The 19,768-nt window shown below is 43.4% G+C and overlaps 1 protein-coding gene across 2 annotated transcripts in view; it reads left to right on the forward strand.

The window, feature by feature from the left end:
* Nucleotides 1-19,768, forward strand: part of MMRN1 (multimerin 1) — a 101,806-nt gene that overhangs the window by 15,934 nt on the left and 66,104 nt on the right. For both annotated transcript variants that reach the window (XM_054989843.1, XM_054989844.1), the window contains exon 2: nucleotides 16,508-16,627. In XM_054989843.1, coding sequence (XP_054845818.1) covers nucleotides 16,508-16,627 — 120 coding nt within the window. The remainder of the gene's footprint in view (nucleotides 1-16,507; nucleotides 16,628-19,768) is intronic.

A 19,768-nucleotide genomic window follows, 5' to 3' on the forward strand; every position in this document is an offset into this window, starting at 1 on the left:
GCCCGCACGCTCCCAACTCCAGCTGCTGGTGTCACTTCTACAAAGTGATGTCATCACTGGCCCAGCATCCAGGCATGCCTGCCGGTCGCTTCCCCAGCACTCAGGAGGAGGCTGGGCTGGCTGGGTTCTCTTCGGGTGCTCGAGAAGGTGAGCGGGGCAACCCCTTCACAGGCACAAAGGAGGGTCGCTCGTCTGGTGCTCGGGCAGGCAGGTGAGTGGGCCTACCACTTCTGGGGCATGCCGGAGGATTGTTTCTCAAGCACTCAGGTGGGCAAGCAGGCTGGAAATACGGGGAAAGGGGTTGGAGGCTGCACAGGTAGGGTTGCTGGTCCCCCAGTGGAGGCAGGGGATCCTCCACTCCCAGTCTCCAACCCCGCAATCACTGCCCCTGGCCGGGGGGGGGGCAGCAACGGGCCTCCCAAGGCATGCCCCCAGTGCAGCGCGACAACATCGGTGCCAGGAGTTTTTTTTTTAATAAAATTTTTATTGGAATTAGAATCATATAATTACATATTACAATCAATTCCCATTTCCCAATTTCTAACCCCCTCCCTTTCCCCCCTTTTCTTTTGACTTCCAACAGTTTTCCAACCCTTTGTCCCTTTTCTCTTACTCATTTTTAATTCATCTATCTAACAAACCTGTATTTTTCCCTTTAATCTAAGCAATAATTCTTTAACTATTTTTAATACTCTATACCTTATCTTATCTTTAAGTCCCTTCTTCCACATTAGACAAACAATTTGTCCCTTTTTAACATAATTTCGTAGTTTCCTGGTTTCAGATATTTCTATAAGCCTTATACCATATAACCCATACATTTATATAAGTCAACCAATTTGACTTATATTCCGTATATTACTTTATATAACTATCATCAAAAGTTATCAATCAATTTAATCCATATATTTCTTCAGGTAGACTTATTCAGTTTAACATGTTACACGTTTATACCAGAAACCATATTAATTAGTTGGTCCTTATAGTTAATTATTTTCTATCCATATTCTATATGTTTTTCTATATATAACAATCTAACAAAATAGCTGCTTAGACATTTTCACTTCTCTCTCTACCCTCCGGTAAAGTCACCCCCCTCTACATTTCGTCATATTTCAGTAATTCTCGAACTGCCACAGTTCTCTTCCCACCTCCCATTTCTTCAGCACATATTGCTTCAGCTTCCCCCAATCTGTGTTGAACTGTCCTGGGTCCAGATTTCTCAATTTTCTTGTCATTTTGTCCATTTCGGCCATATGCAGCAATTTGTAAGTCCAATCCTCCATAGTTGGCACTTCTTGTACTTTCCATTTTTGCGCATACAAAAGTCTGGCTGCTGCTGTCATGTAAAATAACAGTGTTCTATGTTGGGCTGGAATGCTCTCCATTCCCAAGTTCAGTAGCAGGAGTTCTGGGTTCTTATTAATTTGAAATTGTAGAATCTCACTTATTACTTTTATTATTTCTCCCCAGTACTGCCTGGCTACCTCACACGTCCACCACATATGATACAGAGAGCCCTCATGTTTTTTACATTTCCAGCATTTATTAGAAGTGTTCAAATTCCCTAGCGCAATCTTCTTTGGTGTCGTGTACCAACGATAGATCATTTTGTAAATGTTCTCTTTAATATTAGTACACGTTGTAATCTTCATTGTGTTTTTCCACTTCTTGTAGGAAGTCTCTATACTTCTTCCAGGTTGCATATAGGCTTTTCCGTATATAATGGTGTAGGAACATAGAGTTCACTTTTACTTTGTCATACCATAGGTATGCATGCCATCCAAATATTTTTTTGTATCCCTCTAGGGCCAATAATTTCTTATTCTTCAACGTCATCCACTCTTTCAGCCACACTAGGCAAATTGCGTCATAGTAAAGTCTTAAATTGGGTAGTTGCATTCCGCCTCTTTGCTTTGCATCTTGTAAAACTTTCATTTTCACTCGAGGCTTCTTGCCCGCCCAAACAAAATCTGATATTTTCCTCTGCCATTTTTCAAACTGCTTAGAGTCTCGGATAATTGGTATTGTCTGTAACAAAAACATTACTCTTGGTAACACATTCATTTTAACTGCTGCAATCCTTCCCAGCCAAGACAAATTCAATCTATTCCATTTAATCAAATCTTGCTCAATCTGAGTCCATAATTTTTCATAATTGTTTTTGAATAGATCTATATTCTTTGCAGTCAGTTCAATTCCCAGATATTTCACCTTAGTTGTTACTTCACAATCCGTTATTTCCATTAACAGTTGTTGTTTTTGCTTAGTCATATTTTTACATAATATCTTTGACTTCTTTTTGTTAATATAAAACCCTGCCAGATCTCCAAACTCTTTAATCTTCTCTATCACTTTTGGCATATTCTCCATTGGATCTTCCACAATTAACATTATGTCGTCCGCAAATGCTCTAATTTTATAAGAAAAGTCCTTTATTTTTATTCCGCGGATTTCTTCATCTTGTCGTATTTGTATCATCAAAATCTCCAGTACCAAAATGAATAGCAACGGAGACAACGGGCAACCTTGTCTTGTTCCTTTACTTATAGTCAATTTCTTGGTAGTCTCATCATTGACCACAATTGCTGCATTCTGGTCTCTGTAAATTTCTTTAACTGCTCTTATGAATTTTTCTCCCATTTGTAGCTTTTCCATAGTGGCAAACATAAAGTCCCAGTTCAAGTTGTCAAACGCTTTCTCTGCATCAACAAAGAAGAAACCAACCTCTTTGTCACAACGCTTATCATAGTACTCAATAGCATTAATAACTGTCCTTAAATTGTCTCTGATTTGCCTGCCAGGTAAAAAACCTGCTTGTTCCTCCTCAATAATTTCCGAAAGCCACCCCTTCACTCTCTCTGCCAGTATCTTCGCAAAGATTTTATAGTCATTGTTAAGTAAGGATATAGGCCTGTAATTTTTCACATTAGTCGGATCTTGGCCCTCTTTAGGGATCAGTGAAATGTTGGCTTCCTTCCAGGTATCTGGAATCTGTTGATCCTTTAATACTCCATTGATCACTTCTTTTAGGAATGGTACCAGTTCATTGGCCATTGTCTTATAAAATTTAGCTGTAAGTCCATCTGGCCCTGGTGCCTTTCCCAAATTTGTTGATTGTATTGCCATTTTTATTTCCTCATCCGTTACTTCATTGTTCAATCTATCTCTCCACGCTTCCGAAATTACTGGGAGCTTCATTTTCTCCAAATATGTCGCTATTGATTCTTTATTGACCTCTTTCTTGTTATACAATTTAGCATAAAATTTATAGAAGGCTCTGCTAATGGATGTCTGTTCCAAATACGTTTTATCATCTTCACATATTTTGTTTATTATTTTCTTTTCCTTTCTCTTTTTCAATTGCCATGCCAAATATTTCCCGGGTTTGTTTGCACCTTCAAACCCTTTTTGCTTTAGTCTTTTAAGATTCCACTCCAGTTCTTTATTGTTCATTGCTGTTAGCTGTTCTTGTAGTATTTTAATGTCCTGATAAATTTTCTTTTTCCCCGGTCTCTTCTTTAACTGGGTTTCTTTGGCTTTTATTTTCTCCATAATCTCCTGTCTCTTCTCCTCTTTCTTTTTTCTGGCTCTTCCATTTAAATCCATTAGTATGCCCCTAATTACCGCCTTGTAAGTATCCCAAACCTTGTTGGTTGGTACTTCTTTATTCATGTTGTATTGTATGAAGAACTTTGTTTCTTTTCTAAGCATCTCCATATTCTCTCCCTCTTGAAGTAAGTCCTCATTTATTCTCCATCCTTTCCTTTTGCTCCTTCTCCCCAATTTCCACATTATTGGATTATGATCCGAGCCTACCATCGGCATTATTTCCACTTCCTTAGTCCATAACGCTAAGTCTTTTGAGGCCCAGATCATATCAATTCTCGATAATGTAAAGTGTCTTGCGGAGTAAAACGTAAATTGTCTACTTTTCGGATTTTGTCTTCTCCATACATCTTCTAAGTTTCCTGTTGTATCAGTTCAAAAAACAACTTTGGTAGCAATCCTCTTTTCTTTTGTGCAGTTGATGATTTTTTGTCTAACTCCAGATTCATCACTCCATTGAAGTCTCCAGCAAGTATTATCTGATCATATGAAAGTTGCTTCCTTAAGTCCTCAAAGAAGCTTTCTTTTGCTCCATTAGGTGCATAAATTCCAACTACCAGCACTTTCTTTGAATTCCATACGCATTCCACTGCTATAAATCTGGCTTCCACATCTTTCATTACAAACTTTGGCTGCAGTTCCTCTTTAATGTAAAGCACTACTCCTCTTTTTTTCTTATTAGAGGTCGCTGCAAAATCATTACCCAATTTTTTTTATTTTAAATACTTTACATCTTGTTTTCTAATATGGGTCTCTTGCAAACAAACAATATCACATTTTTGTTTTAATAGCCAGTGAAAAATGCTTTTTCTCTTGTTCGGTGAGTTAAGTCCATTTACATTCCAAGATATAAATTTACACTCCATAATCATAATCTTGTTGCTGGTAAGTCCTTTTCATTGTCTCTTATAAATCGCTCCATCTCTCGTTCCGATCTGATGCGTCTTTTGGCCCCTCCAAATTCAAAGGACACTCCCTCTGGTAGTTCCCATCTGTACCTGATTTTCATGTCCTTCAAAATCTGAATCAGCGCCTTATATTTTTTCCGGTCCAATAACACCGATCTGGGTATTTCCTTCATAATGATAATCGTCTTGCCGTCAATCTCCAGTGGATCTTGAAACTGTTTAGTCACAATCTTCTCTTTCATATTTTGGGTCGTAAATTGCACAATCACATCTCTTGGTAGTTTCCTCTGGGTCGCAATTCTTGAATTTACACGATATACCACGTCCAGGATAGCCACAACTTCCTCCTCCTCCTTCCCCAGGTATTCAGCTAACACCTCCGTCATCTGTTCTTGCGCTGTTTTTCCTTCCACTTCCGGCAAGCCGCGAAATCTTAGCTGCTTCTCCATGTGTTTGCTTTCCGCAACCGCCATTCTCCCCTTCATCAGCCTCATCTCTGTTTGTTGCGTGTCAGTTAAATTCTCCACCGTGCCTTCTACTGCTTTAACTCTCTGCTGTGTTCCTTGCAGTTCATTTTGCATTATTTCCATACCTTTCTTTACTTCTGACAGCTCACTTTTCACTGTCTGTTTAACCTCTTTGATCAGCTCCGGTTTAATGTCCTTAAGTTCTTTAATCACTTCTAAGAGTTTTTTGTCTAGATTCTCTATTGCTGATTGCCACTCTTTTTTCGACATCGTGGGGCTTGCCTTGGCTCGCTCCCACGAGTCCGCCCTCTTCCTTAACTCCGTGGCGTAAAATTAAGCGTCTTTTTTATTTTTTAATTTAAATGTCCCAGTCTTTTTGCAAAGAAAAAACTTTTAAAGAATCCAAAATGTCGGGCGTCTTTTCTCTATGGTTCTTCTATGGTTTTTGTAATTCAAAATGGCTTACTTCCTCTTCCCCTGAAGCCGCGGCTATTCCCCTTTCAAAGATGGCGATTCCCTTCTTCCTGCCCTCCGGCAGGGGCCGCTTCTCTCCAGCAACTCTATTGTTATTACGTACTTCCTGTTTCCCGACTTCCCGCAGTAGCTCTCGCGATGGCAGAATTTTCTCACAGCTCCATAACCGCAAGTATTCAAAACAATAGTCCTGATTCTTTAATAACTCCTTTAAACTTAATCTTTTTTCTGTTTCGACTCTTGCCAAATCTTCTCCCCGTTATAATTAGCCTGTTGCAGTTTTAAAATCAACTTTTAATCTTCTTTACTTTTAACAATCTGTCCCGTATCAGGAGATAGTGATCTTTACCTTCCCATTCACTTTCCGTGGGTTGTAATCACTGTTTCAATCTTCGTTTCTCCTCCACTCCTCTTTCCCCTGTTGAAGCTTGGGTACGTAGGTCTTATGCCAACCGCATTGGCCCCGAAACTGCCGCAGAGATCTTTGCCGACCTGTCACAGGGTGGGACCTCAAGGGTCGTGAGGGGGCCCGTCGCGTAGAGCCCCCCCTCGCCCGAGATCAACGCGCCCTGAGGTCTTGAGCGTTCTTTGCCTGCTCTCCACCTGAGAGCAGTCGGCCGCGGGCTATTTTGCCCCCGCCGGCCGGTTAAAACTGCAGTCCGGTCAGCTCCGCAGTTGGAGCTGCGTCAGACCTCCATAAATCCCAAACCGGAAGTCCAACATCGGTGCCAGGAGTGATGTCATCACACAGGCCATGGGAGTGTTCATGTTGGGCCTCTGCAATGATGTCATTTCCAAGAGAAGACATTCCCCTGTGTGTGAAGACATTCGATAGGTGAGCGCTGGTCTCCCTCTCCCACTGGGAGGGTAAACGTACCCGGCAACCCCAGGTAAAGGAAGGCCTGCTGGCACTGCTGCCAGCTCCCAGGGCCGGCATGCCCATTGAGGCCAGGTAGGTGGTGGCTTTGGGTGTGGGGTGCCGGAGGAAGCGCCGGAGGAGGTGCAGGGGATGGGAGCATGTGCCGCAAAGCAGCAGCCGCCTATCCCTCCCACCCCGCGCCACCGTCACTACCAGCACAAGCCCCAGGCCGGGTGCAGTCGCCGTGGGCAGGCATCTGCGGCAGTGCAGGCAACTGAGCGGGAGAGCTCAGAGGGCGCCCGCCGCAGCGATCGGGCTGGCGGCAGTGGCATGCGCGCTCCCCTGATGATGTCACATGTGATGTCATCACGCAGCACGCATGTGGGGAGGCACCCGGCCAGCCGGCTGTGAGCACCACAAACCCTTGTGCCGCCCCTGCCAGCTCCTGCAGGCCAATGGCTAGCCACTCCTCCCCCACATGCAAAAATACTGGGCATTCATATATAGGTTTGCCAGGTCCCTGTACCCCATACCTATACCATACCCTATGCCTGCCATGGATGGGCAACTGGGAAGCCTATTCATATCTCTGGTGTTTTAACTGTTTTTACCCTGGACCTGCTCGTCAGATGTCAGAAGCTAAGCAGGGTCAGCCTTGGTTAGTAATTGGATATGAGACCTCCAACGAAGATCAGGGTTGCAGAGACGGGCACTGGCAAACCACCTCTGTTAGTCTCTGTGATGATTTTAACTGTGTGTGTCTTTAAATGTTTGGTGTGCTACAGCTTAAGAGTGGGGGATGAGTGAGTGAGATGATTGGTTGAGTGTGGGCGGAGCGAACTGCTGTTTATAGTTACTGAGCAGAGAGAGGACATTCAGTCTGGGCAGAGCAGGCAACCTGTGTGGAAGCCTGAACTGTGTGTGTCCGTGAGAGAACATTCATTCTATCTGAAGCAGGCAAACTGTGTGTGCTCCTGAGAGAGAAAGTTTATAAAGATCTGTGTGACTGTGCCTATGAAAAGAAACTTTAAGAACTGAGAACTATCTTTGAAACCATCACACTTAAGTACTAGTGTGAAACCGATACACTTCTTGTAAAAGTTTGTTTTTGTTTTTTAATCCCAGAGTATCTGTTATTCCTATATCCCATTCCTATCCTCAGGGCCACATAGTCCCATGAAGGAGCCTGACACTTGGACATGTTATTCACGGGGAAATTTAAATTAACTTTTCTTTCTGGAATATAATTCCTGGTGGCAGCAATCTACCCAGATAGTATAAAAAGAGGGTTAAAAGCAAAATCTAACTGGAAAAGAAAGGGAGTTGTAACAATCTCTTTCACTGAAAACCCCACAAGGGGTCGCCAGCGCTGCCATACGTCAGCTATGACTTGAGGGCACTCTCCACACCCCGGACAGCCTGATTAAAAAAACAGACTGTCCAGAAGAAAACCGGACACTTGGCAAATCTACCCAGAGCCCTGTTCTGGGTCCCTGCTGCCAGTCTGTCACTTTGCCTCCTTTGCTGTGCCTTCCCTGGTCCCCCTGCTTCCCTGGCCTTGGTTCCTCAAGCCCTCCGAGCCCTCCGAGTCAGAATCACTGGGCCGGTCAGAGGGGGTCAGGACATTTCTTGTTTCACATCCCAGTTTCGATGGCCATAATGGACGGGATCTTTCTTTTAAACCAGGCTGATCAAGCATTCCTGGATCACAAGAGAACCTCGTGGTTTTAAGACAGGCACCTGATGAGTTCAGAATTACCTGTTATGGAATTAATCAAAGGGCTGAGTTCTGTCTTGATTAATACCCAGACATTCATAAACACTTTATTTATCTGAAAGGGATTTCCTGACTGCGATAGAAACGGTTTCTTATTATATCTCTCTGTTTTGTTAACTGTGTCATTCCAGTTAGCAGCTTCAAAGACAATTATGATAATCTCTGGATTTGCATTATGAATTTGAAAAAGTAGGTTACTTGTAAAACACTAAACTGGCCTTATTTCGAGCCTGATATAGATTTTGAAAGGGGGTTGGGGAGCGTTTGTATCATGCCTTATTCACAGTGTTTAAGACAGAATGTAATATTCTTAACCAGACTAAACTCTAAAAGACATGCAAAGTATTTATAATCTATATCTATAAATGTACACCATGTGAATGTGCCATAATAAGGTCCCAGAGCTGAGACCACAGCCGCATCTGAATGTGGCCATAGGTTGCACTGCAAGTGATCTGCTACAGCTTGCCTTCAGTCACACAGAAATCCTTGTGTGCTGTGGTTTCAGTTGCTGCCAAACAAAGCAATGTTTTTGAGAATCTGCACAGCCCATCGATACTCCAATGTTCAAGCAGAAGCTGTGTTTTACAAAAGCCCCACCTGGACCCACCCATTTTCTAAAAACATTTGGCCAGCACCATGAAAGTGTCTGCAGGCATAATTGTGCCCAAGGGCATCATGTTGGGGACCCCTGATTTAGGTAGTGCTTCCCCCCCCCCTAAAAAGAAAGAGGTCCCAGCCAGTACTCATGAGATGTTCGCCACCTTGGGGTCCAAGCCCGCCAACCAAAAGAGGTACCAGTACTGTGTGCTGGCACACACCACCAGAAAAAAAAGCCCTGGCTTTAAGGGGGGGGGAATACAACTTTCAAGTCTTGATTTAATCTAAACGGACTCCCTTTTGATCGGAGATCTGTCTAGTACAGAAACTACACCTCAGTTTCAGTAAAGAAAACTGAATGCACCCCATTCTCAGACATTCAAATATTTTTCAGAGCGCTTTCATTGCTTTTTCCAAGGTCTGCTCTGGCACAACTGCTTACAATTCCTGCAGTCTTTGTACATCTCCACTATTGACTGAACTTGGATGGCAACATTTTATCCTCCCACCTTGTCACCAGATCTGCAAATGGAAGATAACTCGACTTTCCTACCTCGCAGGTGCACCATGGAACTTAGCCCATTCCAGTGACACTTGCCACTTGCCAAAGAAAACTGGCTGACGGCGTTCTCATTTCATAAGCATAAATCTTCACATGGCTAGCCCTGTGACGGGAACACAAGAGAATGGTGGCATGTTGCCAGCATCAACCCGGGTGGTCCAGAGGAGCTGGAGAAATGCATGCTGAGAACGGCTGCTCCCCAACACATCCGCGCGCAACCAATTAGTGCCTGCGCTGCCAATGGCGCCATATGTACAGAAGGTACAGAAGTCTGGCCAACCCTTAAGCCAACAGACAACCCTCCCACTGGATTATAGCTTCTGAGCCAAGGCTCCTAATATTCTCTTGCTAATGAGAGTTGGGTTTATCTCATTTTCAACCTGCAAGGGGGCTCCTGGGGGAAAAGGGCTGCGTGGTTTTCCTCCGGTACCGTACTTCTCCTAATTATCAGGTCCAGCTTCAGAGGCCGGTGAGCTCGGGTGCTTAGCAAGGGCTCAAGACGGCTGATTGCAAATATATCAGCATGTAATCAATTAGGGACTGTGCTGCCAACTGTACCATATGCACAGGAGTCTGGCCAACCCAAAGGGCTCACCACATTAATAGCATCATAATTCATAAGTAGAGGTCGCAAGCAGAGTCAGTCCAGATCTTCCAGATTTCTCCCATGCCCATCAGTTAACTGTTTCATTGATGGAGGTAGATTCAGCCTCTTTCCCTCCGCTCATAAGTAACGGGCATTGGTGCTTTAACTGGCTTTGATTTGACCATTCACTGCAGTTGCCAACAGGCCTGGAGAACAATGTCCCATCCCTTTAATAGTGGCTTAGTGTGTGGAAATGGGCAGCTGAGGCTTTTCAGAGCATGGAGGTAAACAGCATCACCTGGTAAATAACAGCCCATGTGAGTGTGTAGGTATGGCCGATGTATGTAGGCGGGTAGAGGGCTTTTGACACTCCATGTAGGTAGCAGGAAAAGAGGAAGACCGAAAACGAGATGGCTTGACTTAGAGCCAAGCTACAAGTGACGAATGACACTTGCCTGGCAAGTGAACAGACTCACGTGTATTCTTCCATGTTCACTTGCCATTCACTTGTGCTCCACTTGATCAAGTAAATAAAGCCATGTCCTCCAGTTTGCAAGATCTGAGCAAGTCTGTTAACGACGGGATGTTTTGGAGGTTTTTTATTCATGGGGTTGCCATAGATTGGAGGTGACTTGATGGCACATAACACACACACACACACATGTAGGTACAGGAGGGCTTTCGACATATGTTTGTTTTTAGGGATTTTTAACTGTACTGTATATTGTTTTATTTTTCTTGTAACCCACCTTATGTCCTGTTTTAGAGAAAGACACACTAAAACCCTCTAGAAAGAGAGTTCATAATTATCATGCACCATATCAGACCAGTGACTCTGAGTCTCTACCCGAGACGCCTCGGCACATGTTCACCAAGTGTGGGTAGACGCATTTAAAAAGACAGAGCTGGCGGAGATCGCTCCTTAGAGGGTTTGTTAATTTCATCTTTGCCTACCCGAAAGCTCTGTCAGTTTCACCTTTCCAGTCTAAAACTGTGTGGGATCGCAACCCGAGGGCAGTGAGGAATGGAAATGGGCTGGAGCTGCCTTCCAGAGACCTGGAGAGGTTATAATGACTGAAGTTTCCCTTCTGGCATTTCACAGCCCCTTCACACAGCTCCAGTGTATTGCAAAACCTTTGCCCTGCAGTCGGCTTTGTCTTTTTAAACTACCCTTCCCAGCTAACATAGCATCTCCCCACACGTGTTCTTTACGCTCAGATGTCTCCTGTAGAGAGACTCTGTGTAGCTTAATGGTATCCCTGTATTTAACAGTAAACCAGCCGGCCCTGTATAGATAATGGAAGATGCAAAGCCTACAGGTTAGAATCTGTTCCTGTTCAGGAACTATGCAGAAAACTCTGACTTTCCATATTCACCAAATGGTTTAAAAGGAGGGTTTTAAAAAAAATCTGACGAGATCTGAGGAAGTTCCAGAAGGGACAGAATGTCCAGAGCAGCTGAGAGTGAGTTAAATGGGAGAAGCCGTGAATAAACCAGCGAACTTCCTGATAGTTTATTGAATCCTGGAGGGGGGGAATTTTTTTAACGGCATTTTCCTCCCCCCTACTATTCCAGTTGTCTGGAATGATTTCTCAGCCACACACGGAGGACCTCCTCGGTTCTTCTACCAGAGATCTGTTTAAGTGGAAATGCTGGAGATCACACCCCAAGTTTTATACCTGCAAAGCTCGAGTTCTATCACTGAGTGGCAGTCTCTCACTCCAGCAGAAGCAGATATGCCGCCATATCAATATTCCCCTCTGTTTGTACACAGTTTTCCCATTAACGGTGCACATTTATGGACCTTATTTTTTACTTCAGCAAAATACGTCTATTTCTGGAAGTAGGTTACTACTCTCCTTTTTTAATGCCTTTTTCATTTGCTCCAATCTTGGAGTTTTCTCTGAAATGCAACCCAGGGGTGCTATAATTTATTATAATGATTATTACTCCACGATCATCTTAATTTTATTCCAAGGCTTGAGTTGCTGCTTCTTACATCAGCGTAAGACAAAAGCTCACCTTCAGATGTAGTTTCTTATAGGGAAAGGACATAAACAAAGCCCCATGCTGAAATATTGATTGTGATATACACATACCAATTAAAAAGAGTTATTGTCCTGCTGAAGATCCCCCCGGGTTTTGTGCAAAGAATGGAAGGAACATCGAAGAAATTAAACAGGAAAAGGAGTCTTGCCCTTGGAATTCATTCTTTGACCGCTAAAGAACAACATCTTCAGAGAGTGGAAGTGTTGCAATGATGCGTCTTGCGAGGTTCAGCAACATCTTTGTATCTGCCACCTGGGCCAATGCAGATGATGGTTTGGGATGAAAATGCACAATTAACCGTTTGGCGCAAACCCAGTCTCAGAAGTCCATATGTGCTGGTGTTCTCATCCCATGTTTTTCCAGTCTATGCCTGGCTGTCCAGGCTCCCTCTGTGGCACTGCCTGTTCCAGCACATCACTTTGTGCCAAGAGCAGAAAGGGAGGAGCTGTGGCCCAGCGGCAGAGCTCCTGCTTTGCATGCAAGAGGTCCCAGGTTCGATCCCCAATGTCTCCAGCTAAAAGGATCAGGAAGGAGACAATGAGAAAAACCTCAACCTGAAACCAAGTCAGAGTAGACAATGTTGGTCTTAGTAGACCAATTTTCTGACTTGTGTGTTCTTTTTTCTGGGGAAGTGCGTACATCAAGCATGGTATTATGTGGTGGGAATGTATGGCTGGTAGCTGGAGATCTGCCAGAATTACAGCTGATCTTCAGACTTCAGAGATCAGTTCCCCTGGAGGACATGGCTGCTTTGGAGGGTGGACTCTATGGCATTATACCCCATTGAGTTCCCCAGGCTGTACCCCCAAAATCTCCAGGAATTTCTCAATCTGGAGTTGGCGACCCTATGGGAATAGGAAGGAGCTAGGCTTCTCCTATCCCGCTCCAATGGCATCATATATGTATCTAAATCTAAATACATGTATCTAAATACATGCCTAAATCTCTTCTGGTCTTCCTTTGCTTTCTGCACAGTCAACCAAGAAGACTGGTGGCAGGCCAGCCATTTTGGCAAGTAACCCACAATGCAAGTTGTCCCATGGCTGTCTAGTGTGCAATAGACATATCTCCCCCGTGTCTTGATTTCAGAGATGGGCAGACATTCTCCTTTCTCCATCGCATTCTAAAATAATACTTTAAAAAATGCATCTGCTGGACATCTTTAAGGATGTGGGATGGAGGGGGGACTACTCTGGGATCCCATAGAGCTGAGAGCACCCAACACATTCATTCATATTGCCTGAGGGTAGTAGACAAACCTTCCATGTTTGACCTCCAAGGCAGTAGCTTACAGAGTCAAACAGGGAGCCAATTTTCCCTATCTAATGAGTTGGCATTCATGATTGTTAATGAATTTATCAGCATTAAATATACTAAGGTTGCCAACTCCAGCTTAGGAAACTCCTGGATCTTAGAAGGACAGAGTTTGGGGAGGTGATGAAGCTCAACTGGGATGTGATTCCCAGCTTTGGAGCCCCGGCTCCAAAGCAGGCGTCTTCTGCAGGGGGATTCATCGCTGTACTCTGGAGATCAGTTATGATGCCAGGAGAACTTTAGGCCCCACCTGGAGGAAGGCAACCCTAATACCAACCTAGAGAATACATTTATTATGTCAATATTCTAATTTAATAGTTTAATATTAATTTAGTTTAATTTAGTAGTTTAATATGCTAAGTTATCTACTGACAACATTTGGAGGAGGTGCAAGAAGAAGGTTCAGGACTGTCTTGTCCCAGGTTTTGGGGTTACTGTTCTTCGGCCATGGATATCTCAATCTGTTTTTAAATGGTTTTCTTTTCTGAGCTGGGGGCTTACCCCATTGCCTGCTGATCGCTGGCAATCAGCGGGAGGTGGCAAGCCTTCCAGAGGTCACCAGAGATCAACCCTGGAAAGTGTGCACCGGACAGCTTCTGGGGAGGCACAATGACATCACTTCCTGAAATGATGTCATCGTGCTTGCTGCAGGCGAGCTTCTGCGCTTCACTGGGGCCAATTTTGGCCCCAAGTGGACTAGAATTATTCCCGCACAAAGCACTTATAGCTAGCATAATAATGCCACTTCCCAGAAGTTATGTCATCACACAAGTACTGGGAGCATGTGTGTGCTTTGCGCATGTGCAAAAACAGACACACATAAGGCATGAGGTACGTGCCAAGTCCCCCCTTCCTGCTGGGAGGGAATAAGGACCTGGCAACTCTTGGCATTGACAGGCCTTCCTTGATACCCCTGTTCAGCTTGCTTTCTGGACCCTGGGTATGGCAGCAAAGAGCAGAGACCCATTTAAGAAGCGTACAGAAAGCACATGCTCCTTAGAGCTGCTCCTGCGCATATCCAAGGATGTCCAGACCATACAGGATAAAATGAAGTAAAGGTACCACCTGGAGGTTGGCAACCTAGAGGCTAACTGTTCCACTGTTTAAAGAAAGCGCAATGTTGACTTTTGCGCCTAGAGATCCCTAAGCTTGTAAGTGTGGCTTTTTTTCACTGTGTTGGGTGAGGGGTTCTAGTTTAGTGTTTGAGCTGGTGCTAGGTATGTACTAAGCCAGTTTGGTGTGGGGGAAGAGCGGCAGGACTCTAATCTGGAGAACCGGTTTTGATTCCCCACTCCTCCACTTGAAGGCAGCTGGGTGACCTTGGGTCAGTCACAGCTTCTAGGAGCTCTCTCAGCCCCACCCACCTCACAGGACGGGTGATTGTTGTGCAGATAAAGCTAACACGCTTTGTAAACCACTCTGAGTGTGGCATTAAGTTGTCCTGAAGGGCAGTATATAAATCAAATGTTATTATTTATTCATTTATATTTATTTATGTCATTTATAGTCCTCTTTTCTCACTGAGACTCAAAGTGGATTATACAGTGTAAGATTATTATGTTGTTGTTGTTATGTTATTATTATTAAATTCCTCAGATTTCCTGCAATAGCGTAGGTAATAACAGATACCATTGGACCGTAGATTCAATATAAGACAGCTCCTAATTCTTTCCTTTCCCTACTCTGGTTTCCGATCCTCCAAGTAGTTTTTCCTAATACAATATCATAGCACTTACATTCCCAGCGCTGACGGGGGTTTCCGGTTTAACAGGCTTGGACTTTCTCCTCACTACAGTCGTCTTCATAGCTGTAAAGGCACTCTACAGGAAACATGGGGCTTTAAGCAGGCAAAGTGAGAAAGTGAAAGGAAAAGAAATATTGGCCTCCATCTGGCTGTAGTCAGGAAGAACAATGGATAGCCCCAGATGTACATCCCTGTTTGCAAAAAAAAAAAAAAAAAAAAACCAAAGCACCTAGTTTGATAGGGTTTGACCACACATCATGATGAGGTTTGCATTAGCATGGGCTTGAGCTTCCCTTGAAGACCTTCCTCCGTTTTTAAAAAATAGATTTTTATTAGAGTTTTAAAATTAGATATAAAACATACAAAGACGAAAGAAAAGAAACAGAAATAGAAAACGAAAAACGAAAAAAAACACATATATAGATAGGAATACACACCAATTTTCTATTTGAAAGTCTAACAATATTACATATATTGTATACTAACTCTAAAGTTCCCATAAGTTACTACTTTTCCTTTCCATTCCTACATTTCTCCCTTTCCCCTAATCTTCACAAGCACAGATCATTAGTTCATTTCTTTCTGTTTCTTGCAAAAAGTCAGTAAGGGGCATCCAAATGCTCGAATCTCTTTCCCCTGATTAAAGACGTCAATTTGACCATTTCGACAGAGTCCATCAATTTTCCAGCCAATCTTCTCCTGTAGGTAATGTTATAACTGTCCATAGTTGCTGGTTAAAGTTCTTCATCAATTCATGTCTTCATCAATTGGGATCTTCCTTCTCATGTAAGATGTGTCTCCTCATCTCCGTACTGGAGTGGACCACTGTGATCATATTGCACTGGTCTTGAAACTATTGAACTGGTTGACCATTTGTTTTTGGACTCATGAAAATGCTGGTTTCAATGCTGGGTTCTAACCTTTAGCATTGTATGACCTGGATACCCGTGTGTGTGTGTATGTGTGTGAACAACTCTATCTAGCTGGGAGGTCCACACATTCTCAGTGCAGCTCTGAGATTTTTCTCCTGTTATGGAATAGGCAGCCTTGCATGCCTAAGCATGCAGAACCCTTGCACTCTTTGGCCTTTCAGTAAAGCATCCTTTTCCGAAGAGTATTTGAGTAATCTTTCTTGAAAGTGGCAAGTTGGGTGTTCTGCTATTCTGATTATATAATACTGTGGTATGTTTGAATTAGATGCTGTATTTTAATTGATTCGTGTGACCTTGTAAGCTACCTAGAGTTTGGAAGGAAGGAAGGAAAGAAGGAAGGAAGGACTGCTTAAATGTATGGAATAATCTTACAGGATCAAGAAATTGTCTCTGTTTTGTAGGTGGTACCAGCAGCATAGGGAAGAAACAACTTTTCCAGGTCAATACAGGACATTTTTTGCATCGCGAGGGCATGGAAAACAGATTTCTGTGGTCAGCCATGTGATTTTCAGTAGAGGCTTCCTGATCTTTCAAAATTCTAGTCATTTGTGGCTTATTGATTGTATATACATATATATTTTTTAAAGCAGATCTTTATTTACTACTTCCTTTTCTTGCTTACACAGGAATTGGTGCGCTTATGTTCATACACGGCTGCAGCCCACCATAGTGGTTGACAATGTGGAAAACTATGCCTCGGGCAGAAACAAACTATGTAGTTGGATTAGTGGACCCTGCGGATCAAGGTATGTTAATGTGGTTTATAGCCCACATATGATCTTTAATAAAGACCAGTTAAATTAAGGAAGAAGAAACAGACTGGTGGAAATCTGCTGGAATTCTCCCACCATCTCCCATGATCCAGATGTGTTGTATGGTGAGAGTGCTCCCAAATTAAAATTGGGTTGTGACATTTTGGTGTGCACTGCAGCTCAGCTGTGGCTGACACTTTGCCTTCTTGCACCCAGAGGTTAATTGTCATTTCTGCAACAACCCCCGAAACTTCCATGTGGCTTATATCTAAGACCGTAGTGCAAATTGTCCATGATGAGTGCCTTGGGAAAGGGAAGAAACTTCCTTTGACTCACAAAGCTGAAGTTGTTCTTGCTTTGTATGGTAATAAAAGTAGGGTGTGCACATCCTTGGCTTTCAGTCTACTTTAGGGAAGACTGTGATTCTGTCAATAGTGCTAGAGGCAAGGAAGCGTCTTTGTAAATGATGCTGGCGCACTGCTTTTTCCCGGTTTGTTTGTTTGAGCTGAATATGTCCCTTGGGATCGTGTACGGTCCATTAAAAGGAGGGTTCTTAGGGCTTCTCTACCAACCTTTATGCCTGTTTCACCACCCAGTGGTATGAAATGATTTTGAAAACCTTTTCCTGGATAACTTGCTTTGGAGAAAAGTGTTAAGGACAAACACACGTTTTGTTTCTAAGCTGAATCTCCCACATGCCTGTGGAGGTCAGAAGGGCTCTCAGGCTTCTGTCATTCTTCCAACTATGTAAAATGGAGTTGTTCAGGGGGGGCTTTTCTGTAAAGGTAGTATGGCTATACTGTAACAAAATGGTTCAGGAAGGCATCAGAGCTCAAAAGCTAAGCAGGGTTGGCCTGGGTTAGTAATTGGATAGGAGACCTCCAAAGAAGACCAGGCTTGCAGAGGCAGGCAATGGCAAACCACCTCTGTTAGTCTCTTCATACTGATCGTATTGACTTATACTCCATAATCCACTTTGAGTCTCAGTGAGAAAGCCGGCATAGAAATATGGTAAATAAATGAGCGCAGTGGCAAGCTCAGCCAATCGAGAGAACTATTATCCATAAGCAATGTTGTCATCTGGAAAGAGGAAATTGGGCAGCTGGAGGTGCTGGAAAAGTTGAGGCTTTTGGATGTCGGTGATAAATCTTTATGGCAAGGACACCACCAGTCCAGCGCAAGATCTCAAGGTAGTGAGCATTATAGCATACAATCAGTAACTGAACCCCGGGGCAGAAAAAAGCTCCAGAGAAGCAAGCAAACCAGAGTAAAGGCCTAATTTTGTGCCATAGGTTGGATTCCAGGCTCTTCTGCTCCTGTCGAGGAATGCCGTACGTCCTGCTGCCTTTCCACTACTGGCATCTGTGCCTTAGTGTGGTGGCCCATGTTTAGGATGGTTCCACACTGAGGCCATTCGCCATCATTAAGTCACCACTGCTGTGGCATTCACAACATGTGTAATTAAGTGGAGGATCCATTGGTTGGTGGATTATACAGTTCTGAACTAATTTACCTTCTGGGTATTCCCATCTCCACAGGGGTTTATGTTCCATTATGATTATGAATCTACTTCCCTCTTCGTTGACTGACATCACTGGCAGTATATCTCTGCAATCACATCACCGGGAGTATTGCCTAATGGTAGAAACAAAAATGGTGCTAATTCACAACAGTGTAATGTCGCCATTAAAAAAAATGATAACAAATGGTGATTGTGGCAAGCAGTTGGGAGGATAACATCCGGAACAATGCTTTCCTTTCAAGGCATGCTGAAACTTGCATTGTCCTGAAAGCAGGGCTTTTTTTCAGCAGGAACACAGTGGAACGGAGTTCCGGCACCTCTTGAAAAAGGTCACATGGCTAGTGGCCCCGCCCCCTGATCTCCAGACAGAGGAGAGTTTAGATTGCCCTCCATGCCGCTCCAGTGGTGTGGAGGGCAATCTAAATTCCCCTCTGTCTGGAGATCAGGAGGCGGGGCCACCAGCCATGTGACCATTTTCGCCGAGGGCGATTTAAACTTTAAAAAACTCCCCCCTTGTTCCAGCTGACCCAAAGTGACATCATTGTGCGGTCCTGAGTTCCACCACTGAGTTCCACCACCTCTTTTCCCAGAAAAAAAGCCCTGCCTGAAAGTATGATGAAATAGTAACACAAATGCTTTCCATACACCAGACAGGCTCCTATTCTGCACTTAAGCAACAGAATAGCACAACACATCAGCTCGTAGAAAAAAAACCAGGCCTATCATGACGAAAAACAGGAGAATGCTGAATTCATGATGATGGTGTCTGCAACCACTATTAGACCTCCATATACAAACGATGATAATTGTGCTACATTTGTCTCGTGTGGGATCACTTCTGAGTGCTTGATCCTTACAGGATCAGGTTAATATTTTCTGCTTGGAACCTTAACGTCTTGTTCTTCATTCCCGCGTTGAAAGCTTGGGCCCAGGTTGCTGGTTGAGAATGGGATGTCAAGTTAAGAAATGCCCTTTGTGTGAAGATCACAGCCACCAGCTCTCAAATTCTACGGAAGAGATTTTCTCCAGGCTTTTCCTCACCTGTTCATTCAGCTTCCCATTTTCCACTAGGTGGCAGGTTTGCATACAGATAAAATATGTTTGAAAGTCCAAGAGCAATTTAAAATCTAGTCCATCCCCTCTCATAAACCTCAAAACCTTTTCAATCTTCAACTCTCCTCCTTGGTCTGTGATATTCTCCAACCAAGATTAATAGAAAATTTGATTCCAGAGCCATTCTGTGTTTGAACATGTCTGTTTCTCAGAACATTTTCTTCTTTGAGTTTATTAGTTTGAAATTGCTGACTTTAACTTATGGAGCTGGGGACGACGGATTTACAATCCGCAGCAATCTAAGCAGCTTATTTATTCTAACAGGGATGGATCTATGTTAAAGGACTTTAAATGATAATGATGGAGGGAAAGCCCACTGAAATACTGAGCTGGTAAAAGACTTATCTAAAAATGACATACGACTCACTTTTTTTCCCTTAGTGGCAAATGAAGTCACTAAAGATGTGTATTAGCATAAAAATATATGTCAGATTTACACGTAATGCTAAATATGCTATTTCCTACACCTGTCAGGGCTTTCTATGAGAGCCCATGTGGTA

The sequence above is a fragment of the Eublepharis macularius genome, chromosome 10 (assembly GCF_028583425.1).
Source record: "Eublepharis macularius isolate TG4126 chromosome 10, MPM_Emac_v1.0, whole genome shotgun sequence".
Lineage (NCBI taxonomy): Eukaryota > Metazoa > Chordata > Lepidosauria > Squamata > Eublepharidae > Eublepharis > Eublepharis macularius.